General features: G+C 33.5%; 1 protein-coding gene across 1 annotated transcript; it reads right to left on the bottom strand.

The window, feature by feature from the left end:
* Positions 1-505: 505 nt before the first annotated feature.
* LOC127711890 (uncharacterized) lies at positions 506-10,459 on the bottom strand. The gene is made up of 2 exons (XM_052218051.1): positions 10,420-10,459; positions 506-1,988 (listed from the first exon to the last, which is right to left on the bottom strand). Exons 1-2 carry the CDS (start codon positions 10,431-10,433, stop codon positions 506-508), a joined length of 1,497 nt encoding a protein of 498 aa, XP_052074011.1. The 5' UTR covers positions 10,434-10,459.
* Between the last annotated feature and the right edge of the window lie 12,158 nt (positions 10,460-22,617).

The following is a 22,617-nucleotide window of genomic DNA, read 5'->3' on the forward strand; positions in this document are numbered from 1 at the left end:
TCTGCAAAATCAAAGAATTCACTTGCATTTTTCACCATGGCTTTTCTGTTTTTTACAGCATTTGTTACAATTCTTTTAATAACCCCGAATTCACCATCACATGGTCCTTTACCATGCCTGCTTCCAAAGAAGTGTTTCTCAACAGGAAAACCAAAGTCTGATTTGCTGTGAAGAGCATCTGCAAATGGGGTTTTCGACTTGAACTATGATGCTGCTCCATCACTGAAGTGAATCTGCCTCTTAGATTTAATCTCATAAACTCTTTGTATATACTCGTTTGCCAATGAAATACAATGTTGAACATAATGAAAGTCATGTTTTTTGTCTTCTGACACATAGATCATGCTTTGAGTTACGACTAACTTACAGAATTTGCATCTGATGTAGGCAACAATGCTGAAAAGAGTAACTGTGTCATGAGACCAATGTGCACTTTGTGCTTCATCCTGGTATATACATGTGTAATTTTCTGCAAAATCACTACAGAAAACAGTCCAATCATGTGTCACATGTCTGAATTCAAGTGAAGTTCACTCTCTTTCTTTAAACTTAGAACCTTCTTTGATTTTTTTTCATTTGCATGCATATACGTCTGCGTTTCCCATTTATACCATTGTATAATATGCCTTTTGTTCAAGTCTAACTGGGAAATAAACTTATCTACCCCACATAATTTGCATAACCTTTTAAAACATTCAATTTTGTAATATCTAGATCCTTCTGGTTTTTGGCATACAGTTCTTGCTAACAAGTCATATCTGGTGTTAATTCCTTTAATATTTAGTGCCTTTACTTTATATTGAATATTTGTACAATACTCACAAAGACAATTGTTAAAAATAGATTTACTCATAGTCTGTACAGTCTTGGGTCTTAGTGCAGTGAACTTGGAAAAATTTAATGTACATTCTTGGTTTTCTTTAAGGAATTCATTGTAGTTGTCCCTTAAACTGCTCTGCAAGATTCTTTTTGGTTCTTCAGATTTCAATGATGCCTGTTTTTTATCCGGCAGACATACAGTGTCAAAATCTTTGTAGAATTTTTCTATCTTGTCAATTGTATCTTCTGTCAAAGCATCACTTCTTTTTGGTGTTTCAGAATCTTCTTCCCATACATCTTTAAGTTTTGAACATTTAACTGCAAATTTCCAAGAAATGCCAGCCTTTCTCTTTTCAGCATCTTTAAGTATGAAGCTAGTTAAAAGTCTTCTTTTCTTTAAAACCTCCTTAGTGCGATGTTTTCTGGTTTTATGCAAATCATCTTTCATCTTGCAGATTATTTCTTGGCTTATCCTAAGATGTCTTTTTTTTGTTGGTGTCAGTAAAAGGCCATGTTTGGTCAATGCTTCTCTTTTTCTTGGAGTTGCCTTAGCAGTCAACCCCCCAACTACAGATGCAAACTTTTCAGGTGATGAAGGTAGATGCAACGAGGCTCTGTACACAGCCTTTCTTTCTGCTTCCTTTGTTGAATACCCTTGGTGAGTTTCTGTTGATTCAGCTGGCATTAGGTTTTCAGTTGTGCTCTTGGATTTATTCAATTTGTATTGCAACCGCCTTTTTTCATTAATTCTTCTTCTCTTTTGGCTTGAGTACTTTGCTCGTTGTTCTTCTTTTTTTCTCTGCCAGTATTCTCTTTCTGAACTTACTTGTGCACGTGTTTTTGGTTTAGGTTTTTTTTTTAATTTAACAATTTCCTCTGGTTTTCTTTCTTCTCCCCATTTACGTACTCGTAACCTCGTTTTTTCCCTCTGATTGATTTTTTGTTCAGAAGACCAATTTTCCCTCCATTTTCTATTTCGTTCTTTTTCTCTTTCTAAGTATGCAATATATTTTTCAGGGTCTTGTTTTATTTTGTCCCTGTAATTCTTTGACCTTTGTGCAGCAGTTTTTTTTTGTGATGCAGATTCTGATAAATGTATGGTATTTGTTTGGACATCATTGCTGATCTGTGGCCGCATTTGCGACCTCAACTTTAAGCGTAAAAACGACCTGAAAGAAATAATACAGTGGCATTATGCTTTCTGGTCTGTCCCAGATGTTTTTGGTAAAAGTTGTTTATTATGATGTTGAAGTCGTATCAACTTCAAACTTGGTATGTGCATGTTCCTTATAGTATGATCTTTCTAAATTGTATGTTAAATAAAGGTTTTGATCTCATTTTTATGGTTCACTATACTTAGAAATGTGATAATGTAATAAACTGTTGACAAAGGGATATGTCTCGCCTATATGCAATTTTGATAGTTTAATGCAATTGTTTAAATTAAAACAGCAACATTTAAACATGAAAACTATTGAAAAATTTTCAAAGTCAATGAACCATGACTGAAAATGTGATGTCAAATAATCTTTATGGGGGAGATAATTGTGCAAAAACAAATGGCTGAAAAGGTTATTTACCGCTAAGTGTCAATTTTGAGGGTTATTCGCCCTTACATGTACTTGCTATTAGGTGTTATACCACCATTGATTTTCCCCTATTAGTCTATGTTAAATTTGCACTTTTCAAAAAAATGTGCAGAATTTATCTTTGTTTCAAATAAAGAAATACTTGGCATGAGTAAAGTTTTATCCTGTCCAGTACTATAGAAAAAAATTCACATAACATTTCATTGCATATAAGACAATAACCATCACTGGAAGTTAACCAATCAAATTTTCCCCCTTTTTTAACCTGTGTACAAGCTTTAGTAACCATGTAACCTCAAGTTAACAAAATATTCTATAGAAACCCCAAATAAAAAAATAATGGTGCTTTGAAATACCCAAGATATATATTTATGACCCAGAAATGTTTTACTGCAATGAAATGTAGGATCAATAACTTACAACTGTCAAATTCAAGGGAATATTTTTTTTCGACCTATTTTCGTATGCAACCGGATGTGACGTACTATGATTTGGTGGTATTACACCTATTAGATGAAAATTTATTGAATAATTCCATGTCATAGGATAATATATTTAAGGAATGACTGTAATATTTTTTCTGTCTATGAAGAAATAACATAAAAAATGTGGTGCACACTGAATAACCCGCGTAGCGGGTTATTTAAAGTGTGCACCACATTTTATATCTTATTTTGAATAGGCAGAAAAAATATTACAGTCATTTCTTATAATTTAATTCTTAATTCCATTTCAAACCGGAGTAAATCATGAAAAAACGTTGATGACGTCACGATCACATGACAAAATTATGTCTATGAGCTGATAAACAAGAGTGCACACGCTGAAATGTCTCGCCTTCTTTACTAATCATTGATATTATGTTGATAGTCCTAAATATAAAGCTTTATTACAACTGTCACATAAACTTAACATTAACCAAGTAAACTAAACATTAAGTTAACCAATGAACCATGAAAATGAGGTCAAGGTCAGATGAACCATGCTAGGCAGGCATGTACAGCTAACATTTCTTCCATAAAACCAATTTAGTTGACCTATTGCTTATAGTTTAAGAAAAACAGACCAAAACACAATAAAATGCTCCGCTGGGGCGCAGCTTGATACAACCGCAGAGGTCGAACCCTGAACAGTTGGGGCAAGTATGGACACAACATTCAAGCTTGATGCAGCACTGAATTTGGATTGTAATTAAATATTTGACACAGCATAGGTTTCTGACACAGAATGAAAGTGGTCTAATAACTTAAAAAATTTTAATTTACCTATTCAAACCATATCATTATTATTTGCTTTTTATATATAAATCAGAAATAACCAATTTAAAATGGTAAATTTTAAAGAAAAAAAAGGGAAAAAAAATCCCCCCCCCAAATTTTTTGAACCCCCTTATGATTCATCACCCATAAACTCAATCCCAGCTTTCCTTTTGTGGTATGGAACCTTGCAGTACAATTTCCTAAAGATCCATACACTTACACACAAGTTATTGTCCTGAAACTAGAAAAATGCTTGTTTTTTTTGCCCTTTTATGGCCCTTAATTACTAAAATTTTGAGAGAATTACCCCCAAAATAAATCCCAGCCTTCCCTTTGTGGTATGGTACCTTGCAGTACAATTTCAGAAAGATCCATACACTTGAACACAAGTTATTGTCTGGAAACTAGAAAAATGCTTGTTTTTTGGCCCCTTTTTCCTAAACGTTTAGGGCAATTACCCCCAAACTCAAACCCAGCTTTCTCTTTGTGATATGGAACCTTGCAGTACAATTTCATAAAGATCCATACACTTACACACAAGTAATTGTCCTGAAACTAGAAAAATGCTTGTTTTTTTGCCTTTTTATGGCCCCAAATTACTAAAATTTTGAGGGAATTACCCCCAAAATCAATCCCAGCCTTCCCTTTGTGGTATGGTACCTTGCAGTACAATTTCAGAGAGATCCATACACTTGAACACAAGTTTTTGTCTGAAAACTAGAAAAATGCTTATTTTTGGCCCCTAATTCCTAAACTTTTTGGGCAATTACCCCGAAACTCAATTCCAGCTTTCCCTGTGTGATATGGAACCTTGTAGTACAATTTCATAAAGATCCATACACTTACACACAAGTTATTGTCATGAAACTAGAAAAATGCTTGTTTTTTGCCCCTTTTTGGTCCCTAATTTCTAAAATTTGGAGGCAATTACCCCCAAAATCAATCCCAGCATTCCCTTTGTGATATGGAACCTTGTGATACAATTTCAGAGAGATCCATAGACTTACACACAAGTTATTGTCATGAAACTAGAAAAATGCTTGTTTTTTGCCCCTTTTTGGCCCCTAATTCCTAAAATTTGGCGGCAATTACCCCCAAAATAAATCCCAGCATTCCCTTTGTGATATGAACCTTGTGGTACAATGTCAGAGAGATCCATACACTTACACACAAGTTATGTCTGGAAATTACAAAAATGCTTATTTTTGGCCCCTTTTTGGCCCCTAATTCCTTAACTGTTGGTACCATAACCCCCAAAATCAATCCCAACCTTCCTTTTGTGGTATTGAACCTTATGGTAAAATTTCATTGAGATCCATTCACTTAAACTAAAGTAAGAGTGCGAAAACTAATGTGTCTTCGGACGACGACGACGACGACGCCAACGTCATACCAATATACAACCACAAAAATTTGTTTGCAGTCGTATAAAAACTTAACACTGAGCAATGAACCTTGAAAATGAGGTCAAGGTAAAAATCAAAGAGCTGAAAGCTCTGAGGAAAAATGACGCCACTGTCTCTAATATTGTGATATTTTTTATGCAAGTCTTGATTTTCACATACCGTAATTAGTTTAACATTCCAACATGTCTCATAAGCATATAATTGATATTCGTATATGTGTGTGTTATGTGAAGATGACAACTGGCTGTTTTTTTAGTACAAATGTATAGGTCAAGACTACCTGAATGATCTACAGTATCCAATGACAACTGGCTGTTTTTTTCTATAAATAAATAGGTCAAGACTACCACAATGATCTACAATATCCAATGACTACTGGCTGTTCTTTTGTACTAATAAATAGGTCAAGACTATTTGAATGATCTACAATATCCAATGACTACTGGCTGTTCTTTTGTACATATAAATAAAGACTACCTGAATGATCTAAAGTATTCTAAGTAATGTGATTTTTGTCTTGCAATTACATTTTTCTAAATCAAGAATATAGACTACTAGTATCCTTTTCAAACCAAATGATTATGAAGAGCCTGTTGTTATCAAGCTCTTATACCCCACATACTCATTAAATAAGTTACTAGTGACCTAGTTATTTCTGTTACTTGAAGCAAATTATATTTCTGTAGATTTAGACAATAGTATAATATTGTTTTACTAGTTTTATTTCACCTTGAAGATTAGACAAATAGGGATACTCCTTTGATTTTTTATTTCATGTCAGTCAGGTCGCTTTATATGAAACTTGAAACCACTTCTCTGCCATATTGTTATTTCATAACAACTCTGCCCTTGACCATGTTGACCCATGTAATTGATATTCATTCTTTAACCATATATCATAGTCAGTTAGTTTTTGATTTTGCACTCCCACACCACCTTTCAGGTCAAATGTCTGTCTCCATTTAAGTTAATGACATTGAACAATCATGGTATTAAACACAATTCCAATAGTGATAATGCTGTTCTAGTAGGTCACCATATATTCAACTCGGGTAGCATTCCAGTTATTGAAATTTGTGTCAGATTAGAACAATGATCTAGACCTTTAGGAATGGATCTTACAATTTAATATGGAGCCATAGTATGGGACCCCTACACGGTAACACAAAAAAAAAACAAGCTTGAAAAGATACGTCGTCAAGCGGCAAAATCTATCACCAGAAATTACAAGTCAAGAGAGGATGGACGGGATACGTCTCTAAAATGCTTGCCTAACTGGAACTACAACAAGATCTCCAGACAAGACGAACAAGGAGTTGAAGCCAGAAGTTAATATTTATGTAAAAAGTAGTTGAGGGGCTGATTCCCGCTATTGAACCATACTGTCATTCTATACTATTATTGCGTAAGTATTTCTGTATTGTCCTTGTTATTGGTCCATGTCTTGGTGTATTGGTCTGAGGCGAAGCCGAAGGCCAATACTGCTGGCCGAGGACCAACAATAAGGCCAATACAGAAATACATGTAATAGTATCTTTATTAATTAACTACAGTGTTACAATATTTTTTTATTTCATTTCACAAGAGATAACCATTTTTACCTTGAAGTGGAACTATCCAAATCTCAGTTTCTTTTTATAAGATGCAATATCTAATGATTTGGTGCCGTTTCCATGCATCTTCAGCCTTTTCTCATCTGATGAATTTTTCTACCCTTTCCAGTCACTATAAAGTGTTACAACTTTCATTTAGACACAACACATAAATAGTAATTGGAAAGGTACTGCCATTGCATGTGTAATGCAAATATATTTAAAAAAAAAATAATGTAAGAGTTGAAATTGATACAACTTTCCATAAGCCAATTGACCAAAGAACGAAGATTTGCGCAATTACAGAATGCATATGCCTGGTTCGGGTTTAAAAATAAAAGACCGTTTACAAAACATGAGAAGCGAAAGTGAACAGTAAAAATCGACATGATGAAATTATGAGGTCGTCAAGAAATGAACTTTGTGATAATTTACTCGTTCCCTGAACCTGAAATATTTCCATCGTCTACTTTCAAAATGCTTTTCAAATGAATGGGACCGTCTTTAACCTAAAATATATGCCATACTGAACGTTTCAGCTTGTTTATGGTGAGTAAATAAAAACTGCGTCGTACAAACAACTGTTTACTTTCAGTTTGAGTTTATCGTGACTTACGATCTAAAAACTAGAGACGTTCCGAAATCCTGTTTTGGCCGGATCAGAACTCGGCCAATACGGAAAAAAAATCTGTATTGGCCGAGTTGACATCTTATATTGCATATGCAGTTTTCATCATTTTAAGTACAATAACAGTGTAGTTAATTAATAATGATACAGTTACAGACTCTGCTGTTATAACTTTGTGAACAAAGATTCATACGCACCGCGTGGGTATAACCGTATTACTAATTTCCGATTATTAAAATCTTCGTAAATCTTGATAAAGACCAGTTTCTATCCAATGGATATCAAAATGATTCCGATTATTACTTTTTTAATAATTGTAAAGTTGAAATGGCATGAAAGGCTGACATTATTAAGGAGAACTATTTTGTCTAGCGATTGCTGATCATTGGAGGGTAAAAAGTCCAACACCATAACAAAACGGATCTATTTATCATGTATACATACCGATTGTTTACGATTGTAAGACATGTGCATAAAAGTGAAAGCTCGAATAAATATGAAAAATATAACAAAGGGATAGCTCCAAATACCATTTAATAACAAAAAACATATAGACAGGTCAAGATATCTTTTTGGTAAATAAAATAACGTATGTAAACTGGTTCCCGTCCGACTACAACACTTTAACAAAGACTTTGTTCGAGTGTAGTGTAATACAAGCAGATTCCAGTTAGTATGTAAAATAGTAAATATGAAACCGAGTGCGGTAGGCGGAGGCATAATCAACTTCCGTTAGTTCTGGTCAATGGTATCGGAAACATGCCGCTGATAGCGTCATTTTCCAAAAAACCTGCGTGACTGACAAATAGATCATAAAATATTTCCATACACCAAATATAGTTGAACTATTGCATATAGTATTAGAAAAAAAGACCAAAACTCAAAAACTTAACTTTGACCACTGAACCATGAAAATGAGGTCAAGGTCAGATGACACCTGCCAGCTAGACATGTACACCTTACAATCATTCCATACACCAAATATAGTAGACCTATTGCATACAGTATAAGAAAAACAGACCAAAACACAAAAACTTAACTATAACCACTAAACCATGAAAATGAGGTCAAGGTCAGATGACACCTGCCAGTTGGACATGTACACCTTATAGTCCTTCCATACACCGAATATACTAGACCTATTGCTTATAGTATCTGAGATATGGACTTGACCACCAAAACTTAACCTTGTTCACTGATCCATGAAATGAGGTCGAGGTAAAGTGAAAACTGTCTGACGGGCATGAGGACCTTGCAAGGTACGCACATACCAAATATAGTTATCCTATTACTTATAATAAAAGAGAATTTAACATTACAAAAAATCTTAACTTTTTTTTCAAGTAGTCACTGAACCATGAAAATGAGGTCAAGGACATTAGACATGTGACTGACGGAAACTTCGTAACATGAGGCATCCATATACTGATTTTAATAGTTCGGTCTTATGTTGTACTGTTATACCACTGTCCCAGGTTAGGGGGAGGGTTGGGATCCTGCTAACATGTTTAACCCCACCACATTATGTATGTATGTGATTGTCCCAATTCAGGAGCCTGTAATTCAGTGGTTGTCGTTTGTTTATGTGTTACATATTGGTTTTTTTATATAAATAAGGCCTTTAGTTTTTTCGATTGAATTGTTTTACATTTGTCATTTCAGGGCCTTTTAAAGCTGACTACGCGGTATGGGCTTTGCGCATTGTTAAAGATCGTACGGTTACCTATAATTGTTAATTTTCGAGTTATTTTGGTCTCTTGTGGTGAGTTGTGTCATTGGCAATCATACCACATCTTCTTTTTTATATTCACACATTACAACTCATCACTGTTAAGCTGGTGGCCAAGTATGGGTCATTCCGCTCATTAATTTGAAGTAGTGTTTGACAAAAATATTTAACAGGCAAATGGACAAACAGACGGATTTTTATACAAGGTGATTGCAATATAGCCCCCACTCTTAGAGTGGAAGTATAGTATATGAAACGTATATAATATACCGGATTTAAAGTGGTTTCTTCGGTATCAGGCAATCACACTACATTTTAGTCTTATCCGATATTATTGCGCAAAGTTTATTTCAATAAATTTTTCCTGAAATATAATATTTTCTTTAATGCAACAAGATCTTTGTTTAAATATAAAATCTTCGTGTCCATGTGTAACAATCTTTAGGTGTACTAGTGTCTCAATGTTACAATCATCACAGAAATGCCAGTATAATCATTACAATAGTGGCAGTGCATTGGGAGTATGCAAAAATAAACTTTTGACATTTGAAATGCAGATGGCATTATAATATTTATTAAGTCTAACATAAACATGTTTATTTCTGCAATTCAAGATTTTAGTGTCCCTGTGTAACTATCACTTAAAATTTTGGAGTCTCAATGTAACAATTGTGTTTTATTCTGGTGTCTCCATGTTACAATCATCACAAAAATAGTGACTATATTGTCACTTCAATATTTACAGAGCATTTTGCAAGTATGTAAATGAAAAAAATTGACATTAAAGTCCATTAAAATGAAGATGGCATTACTGCACATAAATATTTTCTAAAATAAACATGTTTTTCTGCAATTCAACATGATTGTTACAGAGACGCATAATTTTGGTGTCCCTATGTTACAATCACTTTGAATTCTTGTGTCTAATTTGTAACAATCGCTACATAATTTGGTGTCTCAATGTTACAATCATCACAGAAATAGGGACTGTATTGTCATTAGTAGGCATTACAATAGTTGCAGTGTATTTGCATGTATGCAAATGAAAACTTGTGACATTAAAGTCCGTGGTATATTTAACCATTAATATTTGCTTTAAAAATTATGTGTTTTCCACAATTTTGCTTGATTGTTACCGAGACACAAGATCTAAGTGTCCGTATGTAACAATCGTTTCTTAAAACGGTGTCTTTTTGCATGATAATATAAAAACATTTTTTTATTGTAACCAAGGGAAATATAAAGTTCGTGGATATCGATAGACTTTATACATTTCTTCTTCATAGGACTGGTAAATATTTGCATTATTATACAATACTTCAACTATAAATAAAGAACTGAGAATGATCGTTACTTGTGTCGATCGTTAAATTTCAGGACACAAAAACGTTACCTACCCATTCTCCGCCATATTCCATTTGTGTTCCCCGCTTGTACACGTCAATGATTCATGTGCACATGCTATGTCACTAACACAAAAATTGAGGTTTTGCTGATGCGCAGTAAGAAAATATAGGTGAATGAATGATCGTTACAAACTGGACGCGAATGTCAGCCGGTGCATTTCAATTACGATCACGTGTCAACGGAACGTCTTTATGTTATTGTTTTCACATTTTACACAGAGAAGACATAATTGGTGCATTTAAACATAATCGCTCATGCATGGCACCTACAATTAAAAATCCTGAGACCATTAGTTTTGGGTTATACAGTGGACACGACAGTAGCGATCGTTTACATTAATTTCAAAACAATATTTTTACCTTTTTTGTTTATTTTTCTCCAACAAAATCGCGTATAATAACGGTTTAAACCATCTACTTCACCATAGATTACTCAATAAAACATAAATATACAAATATAACGTATTTGTGTATAATTGAAAACACCGTACCAAGGATGTCCCAGAAAATGGCCGATTATTTTACCCTACTTCATCATAAACTGGTTTCAAAATATATTTAAAAAAACATTAACAACCGAAATTATATCTTCTTTTATTTCTTTGATATGCTATTTAAAGCATGACATTACGAAATGACCTTAAATATAGACCAAAGACTTAGTTTTTACTTGTTTTAAATGAGAAGTCTATTTTTAGCCACTACCGTGGAATGACTCATATATCCCCATTATTATTTAATCTATTGATAGCTTACCTTACTATCCCTATAGATCTATCTATAAGCAGCTTAGCTTGAATGTTAAATAGTATGGTGCTGTTCCAATGTGTCTTCTTTTTCTGTTTCTTGAGGAGGATTTTTTCAACCTGTTCAGTCACTATAAAGTGTTACAATTCATATTTAGACGCAACACATAAATGGTGACCAAAAAGGTACCGCAATCACAGGATGGACCCTAAAATCAAAAAAATAAAATATACACATTTTTTTATCTTTTTTTTATGGGACAAGGAGATGTGATTTTATTGCCAATGTATCGACAGTTATTTATGATGATTCATAGACCGAAAAACAAATAAGTGAACAAATTACAGGTTACGGTAGGGCCTTCAATATTTCAACGGTCCAGGTTGAAAAATAAATGACATGACTTGAAAAAAAAACATGAAAACTAAATAATAGACCAAAGTTGAGCCCGAGTTACATTCATTGAAATATTTGAAATAATTATGAGGTTAACAAGACATGAGCTTTCAGATAATCTACAAACATGCTGCCCACACCTGAAAAAATAATTGTCTGCTTTCAGAGTGCTTTCCTAAAATCATGAATGAGTGTGATCGTCTTCTGGCTGAACGCCAAGCGTATAAGGATAAGATGTGATTTTAAAGGAAATTATCCATCTGATAATTTACAAGTAAATAACAGATTTTACCTGAACTTCTTTGCTACATGTATGTAAAACTAGAGGCTCTAAAGAGCCTGTGTCATTCACCTTGGTCTATGTGCTGCAGTGCATATTAAACAAAGGACACTCTACAACATTAAAGACAAGAAAAGAATTCATGACAAAATTCTCTGTTTAGGTGATGGTGACTTGTTTGTAGATCTAACTTTACTGAGCAATTTTGCTGTTTACATTTTATCTCTATCTATTATAATATTCAAGATAATAACCAAAAACTGCAAAATTTCCTTAAAATTATCAATTCAGGGGCAGCAACCCAACAAGGGGTTGTCTGATGCGTCTGATAATTTCAGTGCAGATAGATCTTGACCTGATGAACATTTTTACTGCATGTCAAATTTGCTCTTAACATGCTTAATGCTTTAGTTTCAGAGATATAAGCCAAAAACTGCATTTTACCACCATGTTCTATTTTTAGCCAAGGCGGCTATCTTGCTTGATGGGTGGGGTCATCGGATACACTTTTTAACCTAAATACCCTAAGGATGATTTAGGCCAACTATGGTCTGATTTGGCCAAGTAGTTTCAGAGGAGAAGATCTTTGTAAAAGATTACAAAAATTAAGAAAAAATTGTGAAAAAAATTGACTTTAAAGGGCGATTACTCTTTATGGGGTCAATTGACAATTTTTGACATGTTTGACTTATTTGTAAATCTTACTTTGCTGAACAATTTTGCTGTTTACAGTTTATCTCTATCTATTATAATATTCAGGATAATAACCAAAAACTGCAAAATTTCCTTAAAATTACCAATTCATAGGCAGCAACCCAACAACGGGTTGTCTGATGAGTCTGAAAATGTCAGGGCAGATAGATCTTGACCTTATGAACATTTTACCCACATCAGATTTGCTCTAAATGCTTTAGTTTCAGAGATATAAGCCAATAAAATGCTTCGCTGAGCGCAGCCTGATATGACCGCAGAGGTCGAACCCTGAACAGTTGGGGCAAATTTGGACACAATATTCAAGCTTGATACTGTCTGAATTTGGATTGTGATCAAATTTTTGACATAATATAGGTTTCTGACACAAAATAAATGTGGTCAAATATCTTTCAAATTTATTGCGCAATACTGTGCAATGAAAGATTTCTTCTTGAAAATTTTCAAAAATTCGAAATATGAAAAATTTTGAAAAAAAAATATGAATCCCTTAAAAAAATTGGAAAAAAAATCCCCCCCCAACTTTTTGAAACCTACTTGGAGCAATAACCCCATTACTCAATCTCAGCCTTTCCTTTGTAGTATGGAACCTTGTAGTACAATTTTATAGAGATCCATACACTTAAAAAGTTATTGTCTGGAAACTAGAAAAATGCTTGTTTTTGACCCTTTTTGGCCCCTAATTCCTACATGTTTTGGGCAATTAACCCCAAACTCAATTAAACATTGTGGTACAATTTCAGAGCAATCGAAATACTTATACACAAGTTATTATCCTGAAACTAGAAAAATTCTTGTTTTGGACTATTTTTGGGCCCCTAATTCCTAAACAGTTGAGACCATCATCCCCAAAATCAATCCCAACCTTCCTTTTGTGGTATTGAACCTTCTTAAAAAATTTCATAGAGATCCATTCACTTGAACTAAAATTATTATCTGGAAACCAATGTGTCTTCGGATGACGACGCAGACGACGATTACGACTTCATACCATTATACTATCCAAATAAATTTTTTGCTGTCATATAAAAACTGCATTTTACCCCCATGTTCTATTTTTAGCCATGGCGGCCATCTTGGTTGATGGCCAGGGTCATCGGATACATTTAACTAGATACCCTCAGGATGATTTAGGCCAAGTTTGGTTGTATTTGGCCCAGCAGTTTCAGAGAAGAAGATTTTTGTAAAAGTTAACGGATAACTACGGACGATGGACGCCAAGTGATGAGAAAAGCTCACTTGGCCCTTTACTGCATCATACAGATAAAAGAAATTTGACTTATCGGTATGTTTGCAATACATTCATGACATTCTGCATTGTTTAAGGCATGTTTAAAGCAGAAACAATGGAACGCATGCATTAATTATTCATTTTCAATACTTTGTGAAAGAGAACAACATGTTTTATGCACTGTCATGACTATGACAAACTTCAAATGGTGTAATGCAACCTGTGACGTCAAGTGTGATTCGCTGTGATTCAACACAATAAAGTACTGTAGATTGTTTGTTCTTTTCTTTTTTTATTATAGTATTTTTCATTTTTTCATAATTACAGATAAAAAAAATAAAGGACTTTTTGTTTAACATGTTTAAGATACTGACTTTAACACTGTAAAATATATTTTACCATGATAAAGTCAGTATCAAAAACAAAAAGTCCTTTATTCTATATTTCTCACGTAGTCGCATTAATCACAATAAAAACCTCTCAATAATTTCTGAATTTACAATATCAACATTGATCAATGTATCTAAATTTGTCTACCTTATTGAATAGTTTCCCGAAATATTCAAAAACTCATATGTATATGCATACTTAATTGAAGCTATATAAATAGAATAGGTAAATTGTTAACAGTAAACATGCTTTTATAGACAATACTATACAGTATGTGTTTTTCTGTTGTTGAAGGCCATACAAGTGCCTATAATTGCTTCGCACAGTGCGGAGCTATTAGTTTCAGTCGATAAACAAGCCATCTTGAAATAATTACTAATCACATATAAATTCTGATTGGTTGCTTTATGATGCGGCTGAGATACAGCAACAGCTATTGGCTTAAATGAGATAAAGAATTACAGACTTTTCTTGTCTCAGGATAAGACACCAAATGCCGGAAAATTAACTGTGTATTCCGATCAACTGTCATTAGTTCATGTTCGTTTTATTATGCATATATTGCACACTGAAATTCAATATTGAAATATCAATTATTAATACGTGTTTATTTGCTTTGTTAATCTGCAATATGCACGATTTGTTTAGCTAAACAATGTTCCTATACAATGTTTACAATAAAATGCTCCGCTGGGGCGCAGCTTGATACGACCGCAGAGGTCGAACCCTGAACAGTTGGGGCAAGTATGGACACAACATTCAAGCTTGATACAGCACTGAATTTGGATTGTAATTAAATATTTGACACAGCATAGGTTTCTGACACAGAATGAAAGTGGTCTAAGAACTTAAAAATTTTCAATTTACCTATTCATACATGTGATGGACTGTGAAACTCAGATCAGGAGATTGGGAAATTTTGGTCAGGAGATTAGGACTCAGATCAGGAGGTTTTTAATCGACATTAATTTTGTTGTAAATGTAACCGTGTGCTGTAAAAATGGTCTTTTAAAGTGTGTTTTCTTCAACTTTCCATCCAATTTATTATGTTTATAGTACCCTTGTACTTATAAAGTTTCTCCATCTTTATATTCTACATGTTCAATCTAACATTGTTTTTTTCCAGTATGTTCTTTAAATTTTTTACTTCATATTCTATAAAACAATCATTGCAACCAGAACATTTGTTTAGCTATCTGCAAATAGTTTTTATTTTTTTTTTTTCTCTTGCAAATAGTTTTTATTTGCAAACTCAGAAAATCATTCAATCTGTAAAATTAGGGTCATAGTTATTATATGAATTTCAATTTAAGCCTTGAAAGGAAGTATAGAATCCTCAAATAATTTTCAAATTATTATTTTTTTATTTGTCCTAAGACATTTAAAATCATTTAATAACCATCCTTTTATGATTATTTGTTCAATTTATATTTTATTTATATTCTTTTAAAAATTTTCATTATTAAAAGGAAAGTAACTTAAAACAGGATAAATCAAGGGAAGTAACCCAATAAATACACAGTTTTTGTTACACAACGGCAGTTAGCCTGAGGTAAAAATCGTTGATTACCAGTATGTTTGACACCCAAGCTGACAAGTGAAGCCATATAATTATGCCTGTTAATTGATTTACAGGTAAAATATAACTTCAGGTAATGTCAGTTACACCAGATGCCTGAGATGATATGTTGGGCAGAAATTTTTCATTCATGAAAAATTTCATACACGGGATTTTTTCCTCTTCAACGGGAGGTCGGGAGGAGACCCCTGAAAACGGGATTATTGTACTCCCATCGGGAGGTTCACATGTATGCCTATTCAAACCATATCATTATTATTTGCTTTTATATATAAATCAGAAATAACCAATTTAAAATGGAAAATGTTAAAGAAAAAAAAGGAAAAAAAAAATCCCCCCCCCCAATTTTTTGAACCCCCTTATGATTCATCACCCCCAAACTCAATCCCAGCTTTCCCTTTATGGTATGGTACCTTGCAGTACAATTTCAGAGAGATTCATACACTTGAACACAAGTTATTGTCTGGAAACTAGAAAAATGCTTGTTTTTTGGGCCCTTTTTGGCCCCAAATTCCTAAACGTTTAGGGCAATTACCCCCAAACTCAATTCCAGCTTTCCCTTTGTGATATGGAACCTTGCAGTACAATTTCATAAAGATCCATACACTTACACACAAGTTATTGTCCTGAAACTAGAAAAATACATGTTTTTTTTGCCCTTTTATGGCCCCTACTTACTAAAATTTTGAGGGAAAACCCCCAAAATCAATCCCAGCCTTCCCTTTGTGATATGGAACCTTGTAGTACAATTTCATAAAGATCCATACACTTACAAACAAGTTATTGTCATGAAACTAGAAAAATGCTTGTTTTTTGCCCCTTTTTGGCCCCTAATTCCTAAAATTTGGAGGAAATTACCCCAAAAATCAATTCCAGCTTTCCCTTTGTGATATGGAACCTTGTAGTACAATTTCATAAAGATCCATACACTTACAAACAAGTTATTGTCATGAAACTAGAAAAATGCTTGTTTTTTGCCCCTTTTTGGCCCCTAATTCCTAAAATTTGGAGGCAATTACCCCCAAAATCAATCCCAGCATTCCCTTTGTGATATGGAACCTTGTGGTACAATGTCAGAGAGATCCATACACTTACACACAAGTTATGTCTGGAAGTTACAAAAATGCTTATTTTTGGCCCCTAATTCCTTAACTGTTAGTACCATAACCCCCAAAATCAATCCCCACCTTCCTTTTGTGGTATTGAACCTTATGGTAAAATTTCATTAAGATCCATTCACTTAAACTAAAGTTAGAGTGCGAAAACTAATGTGTCTTCGGACGACGACGACGACGACGACGACGCCAACGTCATACCAATATACGACCCCAAAATTTTTTGCGGTCGTATAAAAATGCATTATCTGTATTTTATAACTTCTGCCAATATAGGCACACCTCCAGAATACTAATTCAACAACCACATGCACACATATTACCATAAATTAGGGTAAAGCGAAGCAGTCCACAGCTTTTTAAAAAGCTCAAACTTGTTAATGCTTACATTCACTTCATTTAACATGTTTATACTTTGACGGATAGTTGTTTCATTGGCAATCATACCACATCTCCTTATTTTTATATTAACTGATTAAAGGTGCAATAAAATTAATATGTGTTATAAAAAAAGATAACGTAAATTATTGTTCATACAACTTGATGAAAATAGATAATCATGCCAAAATTATCAACCAGAATATTAAGTAGTTGTCCTGGTACTACCCATAGTGATACTATACAATGCTTGTATAGAACAAGACTGATATGATGTGCCAGATTTTTATCTAAGCCATTTTAGCAGCCACAAGTAAACAATACTTGATTCTACACAATTAAAAGCAGTTCTACCTTCTGCAACTTGCAAGCTCACAAGGTACATGTAAAATCTCACTAAAAGACATCATATATATGGAGCACTAGGTAATATACATTATTCTGATTTGTATCAAACCTGTCCTTAAGCTTGCTCTCACCATGCTTACTCATACATGTAACAACAAATTTCTACCAGATTTTGTTTAGCCTGCATTTACAAGGTCCATACATATTATCTATCCCCTTTTATACTTCTATGCCACATAAATATATTATTTTAATGATATTAACAAATTTTGTCGCGAGTGCTATGTCAAGAATATGGAGTCCATAAACTGTTTTCTCACATTCAGGGGTACTACTTGTACAAGTAATCTTTATTTACTTGAAGAAGTAAAAAAAATATACTTGTATAAGTTAATTATAATGTTTGAATAATCTCCCCTTAATTTTATAAAAAATTCACTTGTATAAGTAAAATTTTTTTACAATCCCACAAACATTCTCAAGTTTTGAGATGTAAAAACATGCCATTTATTTTTCCCAGGTGAGCTCATAATTTTTTATTAGAGTTCAATGTGTCATCTCATTAATTCAACAAAGAAACTGATTGCGCAAAGATCTTAAGTTTTTGCGCAAGGCCTTAAAAAATTGCTCCTTGGGGGCTTGTAAATGAGCAGTGTTCCGAAGATAACAGACAAATGAGATTTTCATTGTCCATGAAATTACACTTAAATGATAAGTTAAGACATCTGCAAAGGACAGACAATTTAAAATTCTATTAGAGCAAAGAAGTCCTAAGAATTCAATAAAAGAAGATAGGATGAATTTTTTACTTGTATAAGTAAAAAAATCTGAATGTCTAAGGGACATAACTAAGCTAAAAAATAATTTACCTATACAAGTAAATAAAATACACTTGTATAAGTATCCTACAAATTTACTTATATAAGTATATTAATATTTACTTCTTCAAGTAAATAAAAATTACTTGTACAAGTAGTACCCCTGACTGTCTCATGCACGAGATGTATACTTTGGCCTTTGTTAGTCTTGTATCATTTTTAATTTTAGTTTCTTGTGTATAATTTGGAGTTTAGTATGGCGTCCATTATCACTGAACTTGTATACATATTTGTTTAGGGGCCAGCTGAAGGACGCCCCCGGGTGCGGGAGTTTCTAGCTGCATTGAAGACCCATTGGTGGCCTTCGGCTGTTGTCTGATCTATGGTCGGGTTGTTGTCTCTTTGACACATTCCCCATTTCCATTCTCAATTTTATTTAGTATTTTTAGCTATGTCATAACAACCTGTTACACTTCCTGTATTACATGTACTAGCACTACTTCACTCTCCCACCTTTTTTGCCCTATCTTTGTCACGGTCCTCTGTTTAAATAGGCTATTTATATTTGAAGACCTATTTTGCATAATCATAATTGACATATTCTGTTGCCGTCCTGATACTCCCGAATATCACGAATATAAACCATGTACATAGTGACGTAATCAATCAATCATACATTATTTCCTGCCAAGTTGAGACAAGTACAAAATGTAAATAACTGTATTATTCTATTCTTATTATAAAATAATTTGTAAGGGTTTCGCGGAACCCAGTGTCTCGCCTACTTTTGCTGTTGTCCATGTTTTCAGTGTGATAGGGGAATGCACATAATAGATTTACAGTTAATGAAATAAAACGTTTGAAATGTATGAAAAAAGTTATGCTTGTAAAAAATGAATACAGTATACAATCAAATCTATAGATTTATAAAAGAGTTGAAACATAACTTTATTGAATGAACAAATGATAAAGAAGATAATTTTTACATTGCTTGATGATTTATCCCTTAATTCAGATGACGACGGAATGTAGGATCGCTATGTCTAGCTTTTGTGACAAAAGTCACAGGCTCAACAAAAATGGGGAAAAAATTATTAAAAATTTTCCTCTAGATACTATCTTTTGATTGTAAGAAGCTTCTGTCCAAGTTTGGTATAAATCAGGGATGGTTTATGAATCTAATAAATGTTTTAAAAATTTTAACTGCAGACTGTATGTAATGTTAACTGGAAGAAAAACTAAGTCCATTTATAAGTAATATCAGTGAATATACGGAAAAACAGGAAATAAATTTTTAAAAAATTTCCTTCTAGACACTAGCTTTTTATCATAAACAAGCTTCTGTCCAAGTTTGGTACAAATCCAGGATATTTTAAGAAAGTAATTAAAAATTTTAAAACTTTAACTACAGAGTGAATGTAATGTTAACTGGCAGAAAAACTAAGTCAATTTATAAGTAAAATACAGATAAACAGGATCTTTTTTTTACAAAATTTACTTCTGGATACTATCTTACGATCATAAACAAGCTTCTGTCCAAGTTTGGTAGAAATCCTGGATATTTTAAGAAAGTTATTATAATTTTAAAAACTTAAACCACAGAGTGTATGTAATGTTAACTGGCAGAAAAACTAAGTCCATTTATAAGTAAAATACGGATGAACAGGATTTATTTTTTTACAAAATTTACTTCTGGATACTATCTTTTGATCATAAACAAGTTTCTGTTTAAGTTTGGTAGAAATCCAGGATAGTTTAAGAAAGTTATTAAAATTTCAAAAACTTTAACCACAGACATGACAGAGTGAATATTTGTGGACACCGCCGACGCAATGTAGATTCGCTATGTCTGGCTTTTGCGACAAAAGTCGCAGGCTCAAAAAAAAATAAAATGCTCCTCTGGGGCGCAGCTTGATACGACCGCAGACGTCTAACCCTGAACAGTTGGGGCAAGTATGGACACAACATTCAAGCTTGATACAGCACTGAATTTGGATTGTAATTAAATATTTGACACAGCATAGGTTTCTCACACAGAATGAAAGTGGTCTAAAAACTTAAAATTTTTTAATTTACCTATTCAAACCATATCATTATTATTTGCTTTTATATATAAATCAGAAATAACCAATTTAAAATGGAAAATTTTAAAGAAAAAAAATGAAAAAAAAATCCCCCCCAAATTTTTTGAACCCCCTTATGATTCATCACCCCCAAACTCAATCCCAGCCTTCCCTTTGTGGTATGGTACTTTGCAGTACAATTTCAGAGAGATCCATACACTTGAACACAAGTTATTGTCTGGAAACTAGAAAAATGCTTGTTTTTTGGCCCCAAATTCCTAAACGTTTAGGGCAATTACCCCCAAACTCAAACCCAGCTTTCCCTTTGTGATATGGAACCTTGCAGTACAATTTCATAAAGATCCATACACTTACACACAAGTTATTGTCCTGAAACTAGAAAAATGCTTGTTTTTTGGCCCTTTTATGGCCCCTAATTCCGAAAATTTTGAGGGAATTACCCCCAAAATCAATCCCAGCCTTCCCTTCGTGGTATGGTACCTTGCAGTACAATTTCAGAGAGATCCATACACCTGAACACAAGTAATTGTCTAGAAACTAGAAAAATGCTTATTTTTGGCCCCTTTTTCCTATACTTTTAGGGCAATTACCCCCAAACTCAATTCCAGCTTTCCCGTTGTGATATGGAACCTTGTAGTACAATTTCATAAAGATCCATACACTTACACACAAGTTATTGTCATGAAACTAGAAAAATGCTTGTTTTTTGCCCCTTTTTTGCCCCTAATTCCGAAAATTTGGAAGCAATTACCCCCAAAATCAATCCCAGCATTCCCTTTGTGATATGGATCCTTGTGATACAATGTCAGAGAGATCCATACACTTACACACAAGTTATTGTCATGAAACTAGAAAAATGCTTTTTTTTGCCCCTTTTTGGCCCCTAATTCCTAAAATTTGGAGGCAATTACCCCCAAAATCAATCCCAGCATTCCCTTTGTGATATGGAACCTTATGGTACAATGTCAGAGAGATCTATACACTTACACACAAGTTATGTCTGGAAGTTACAAAAATGCTTATTTTTGGCCCCTAATTCCTTAACTGTTGGTACCATAACCCCCAAAATCAATCCCCACTTTCCTTTTGTGGTATTGAACCTTATGGTAAAATTTCATAGAGATCCATTCACTTAAACTAAAGTTAGAGTGCGAAAACTAATGTGTCTTCGAAAGACGACGACGACGCCAACGTCATACCAATATACGCCCACAAAAATATTTTGGCGTTCGTATAAAAACGATACGAAGCAAAGAAAATGCACCTTAATATCCCACTTAGCATGTCGGTCTGTATAACGCAGGATATATGTTCCAGTTCCATATTGTTCTGACATCTGACGGCCTTTTAAGGATTTGTTGGGCCGTCAGACCTTAGAATAGTATACTATATCATGTCCCAGGTCAGGCCAATCTCAAATTGGTGTCTTCGTGTCAATATGTTGTTGCCCTGAATATTAGTGAAATATTTGATGTTTGACGTTAAACCGCCACTAAAAAATCTCATATTTTCTTTTATATAAATAAGAAGATGCAGTATGAGTGCAAATGAGACAACTCTCCATCCAAGTCACAATCAATGTATAAAAAGTTAACAATTATAGGTCAAAGTAAGGCCTTCAACACAGAGCCTTGGCTCACACCTAACAGCAAGCTACATGTATAAAGGGCTCCAAAATGACCAGTGTAAAACAATTCAAACAGGAAAATAGTTTGTTAACTGAATATCAATCCTAAAAAAAACTGTGATTATTTGGAGAGAATCGGTAAGAAATTAAGTCAGCTTCAAATTCAGAAAAACACCTATATCAACTAAATGATAATATGGATAATAACTGTTAATAGACATTTTTGGAGAAAAAAAAATGAAAAATAAATTTAATTAACAGGCCTGTTTTAAAAACATATATATAAAACAATATCAAGAATATAATTTGAAGTGATTTGTATAGGAATTGACCCATACAGCTCTGACAGAGACACAATCTTTTTGTCAAGAAATTAAACAAAATTTTCCTTATACTCTGGTCAAAGTGTTTTTAGATTTTACTTTGTGATAAAGCAAAGCATGGAGACATAATAATCTTGTCGTATAGAAGGGCAAGGTGGTTTC

The sequence above is a fragment of the Mytilus californianus genome, unplaced genomic scaffold (genome assembly GCF_021869535.1).
Source record: "Mytilus californianus isolate M0D057914Y unplaced genomic scaffold, xbMytCali1.0.p SCAF_8, whole genome shotgun sequence".
Lineage (NCBI taxonomy): Eukaryota > Metazoa > Mollusca > Bivalvia > Mytilida > Mytilidae > Mytilus > Mytilus californianus.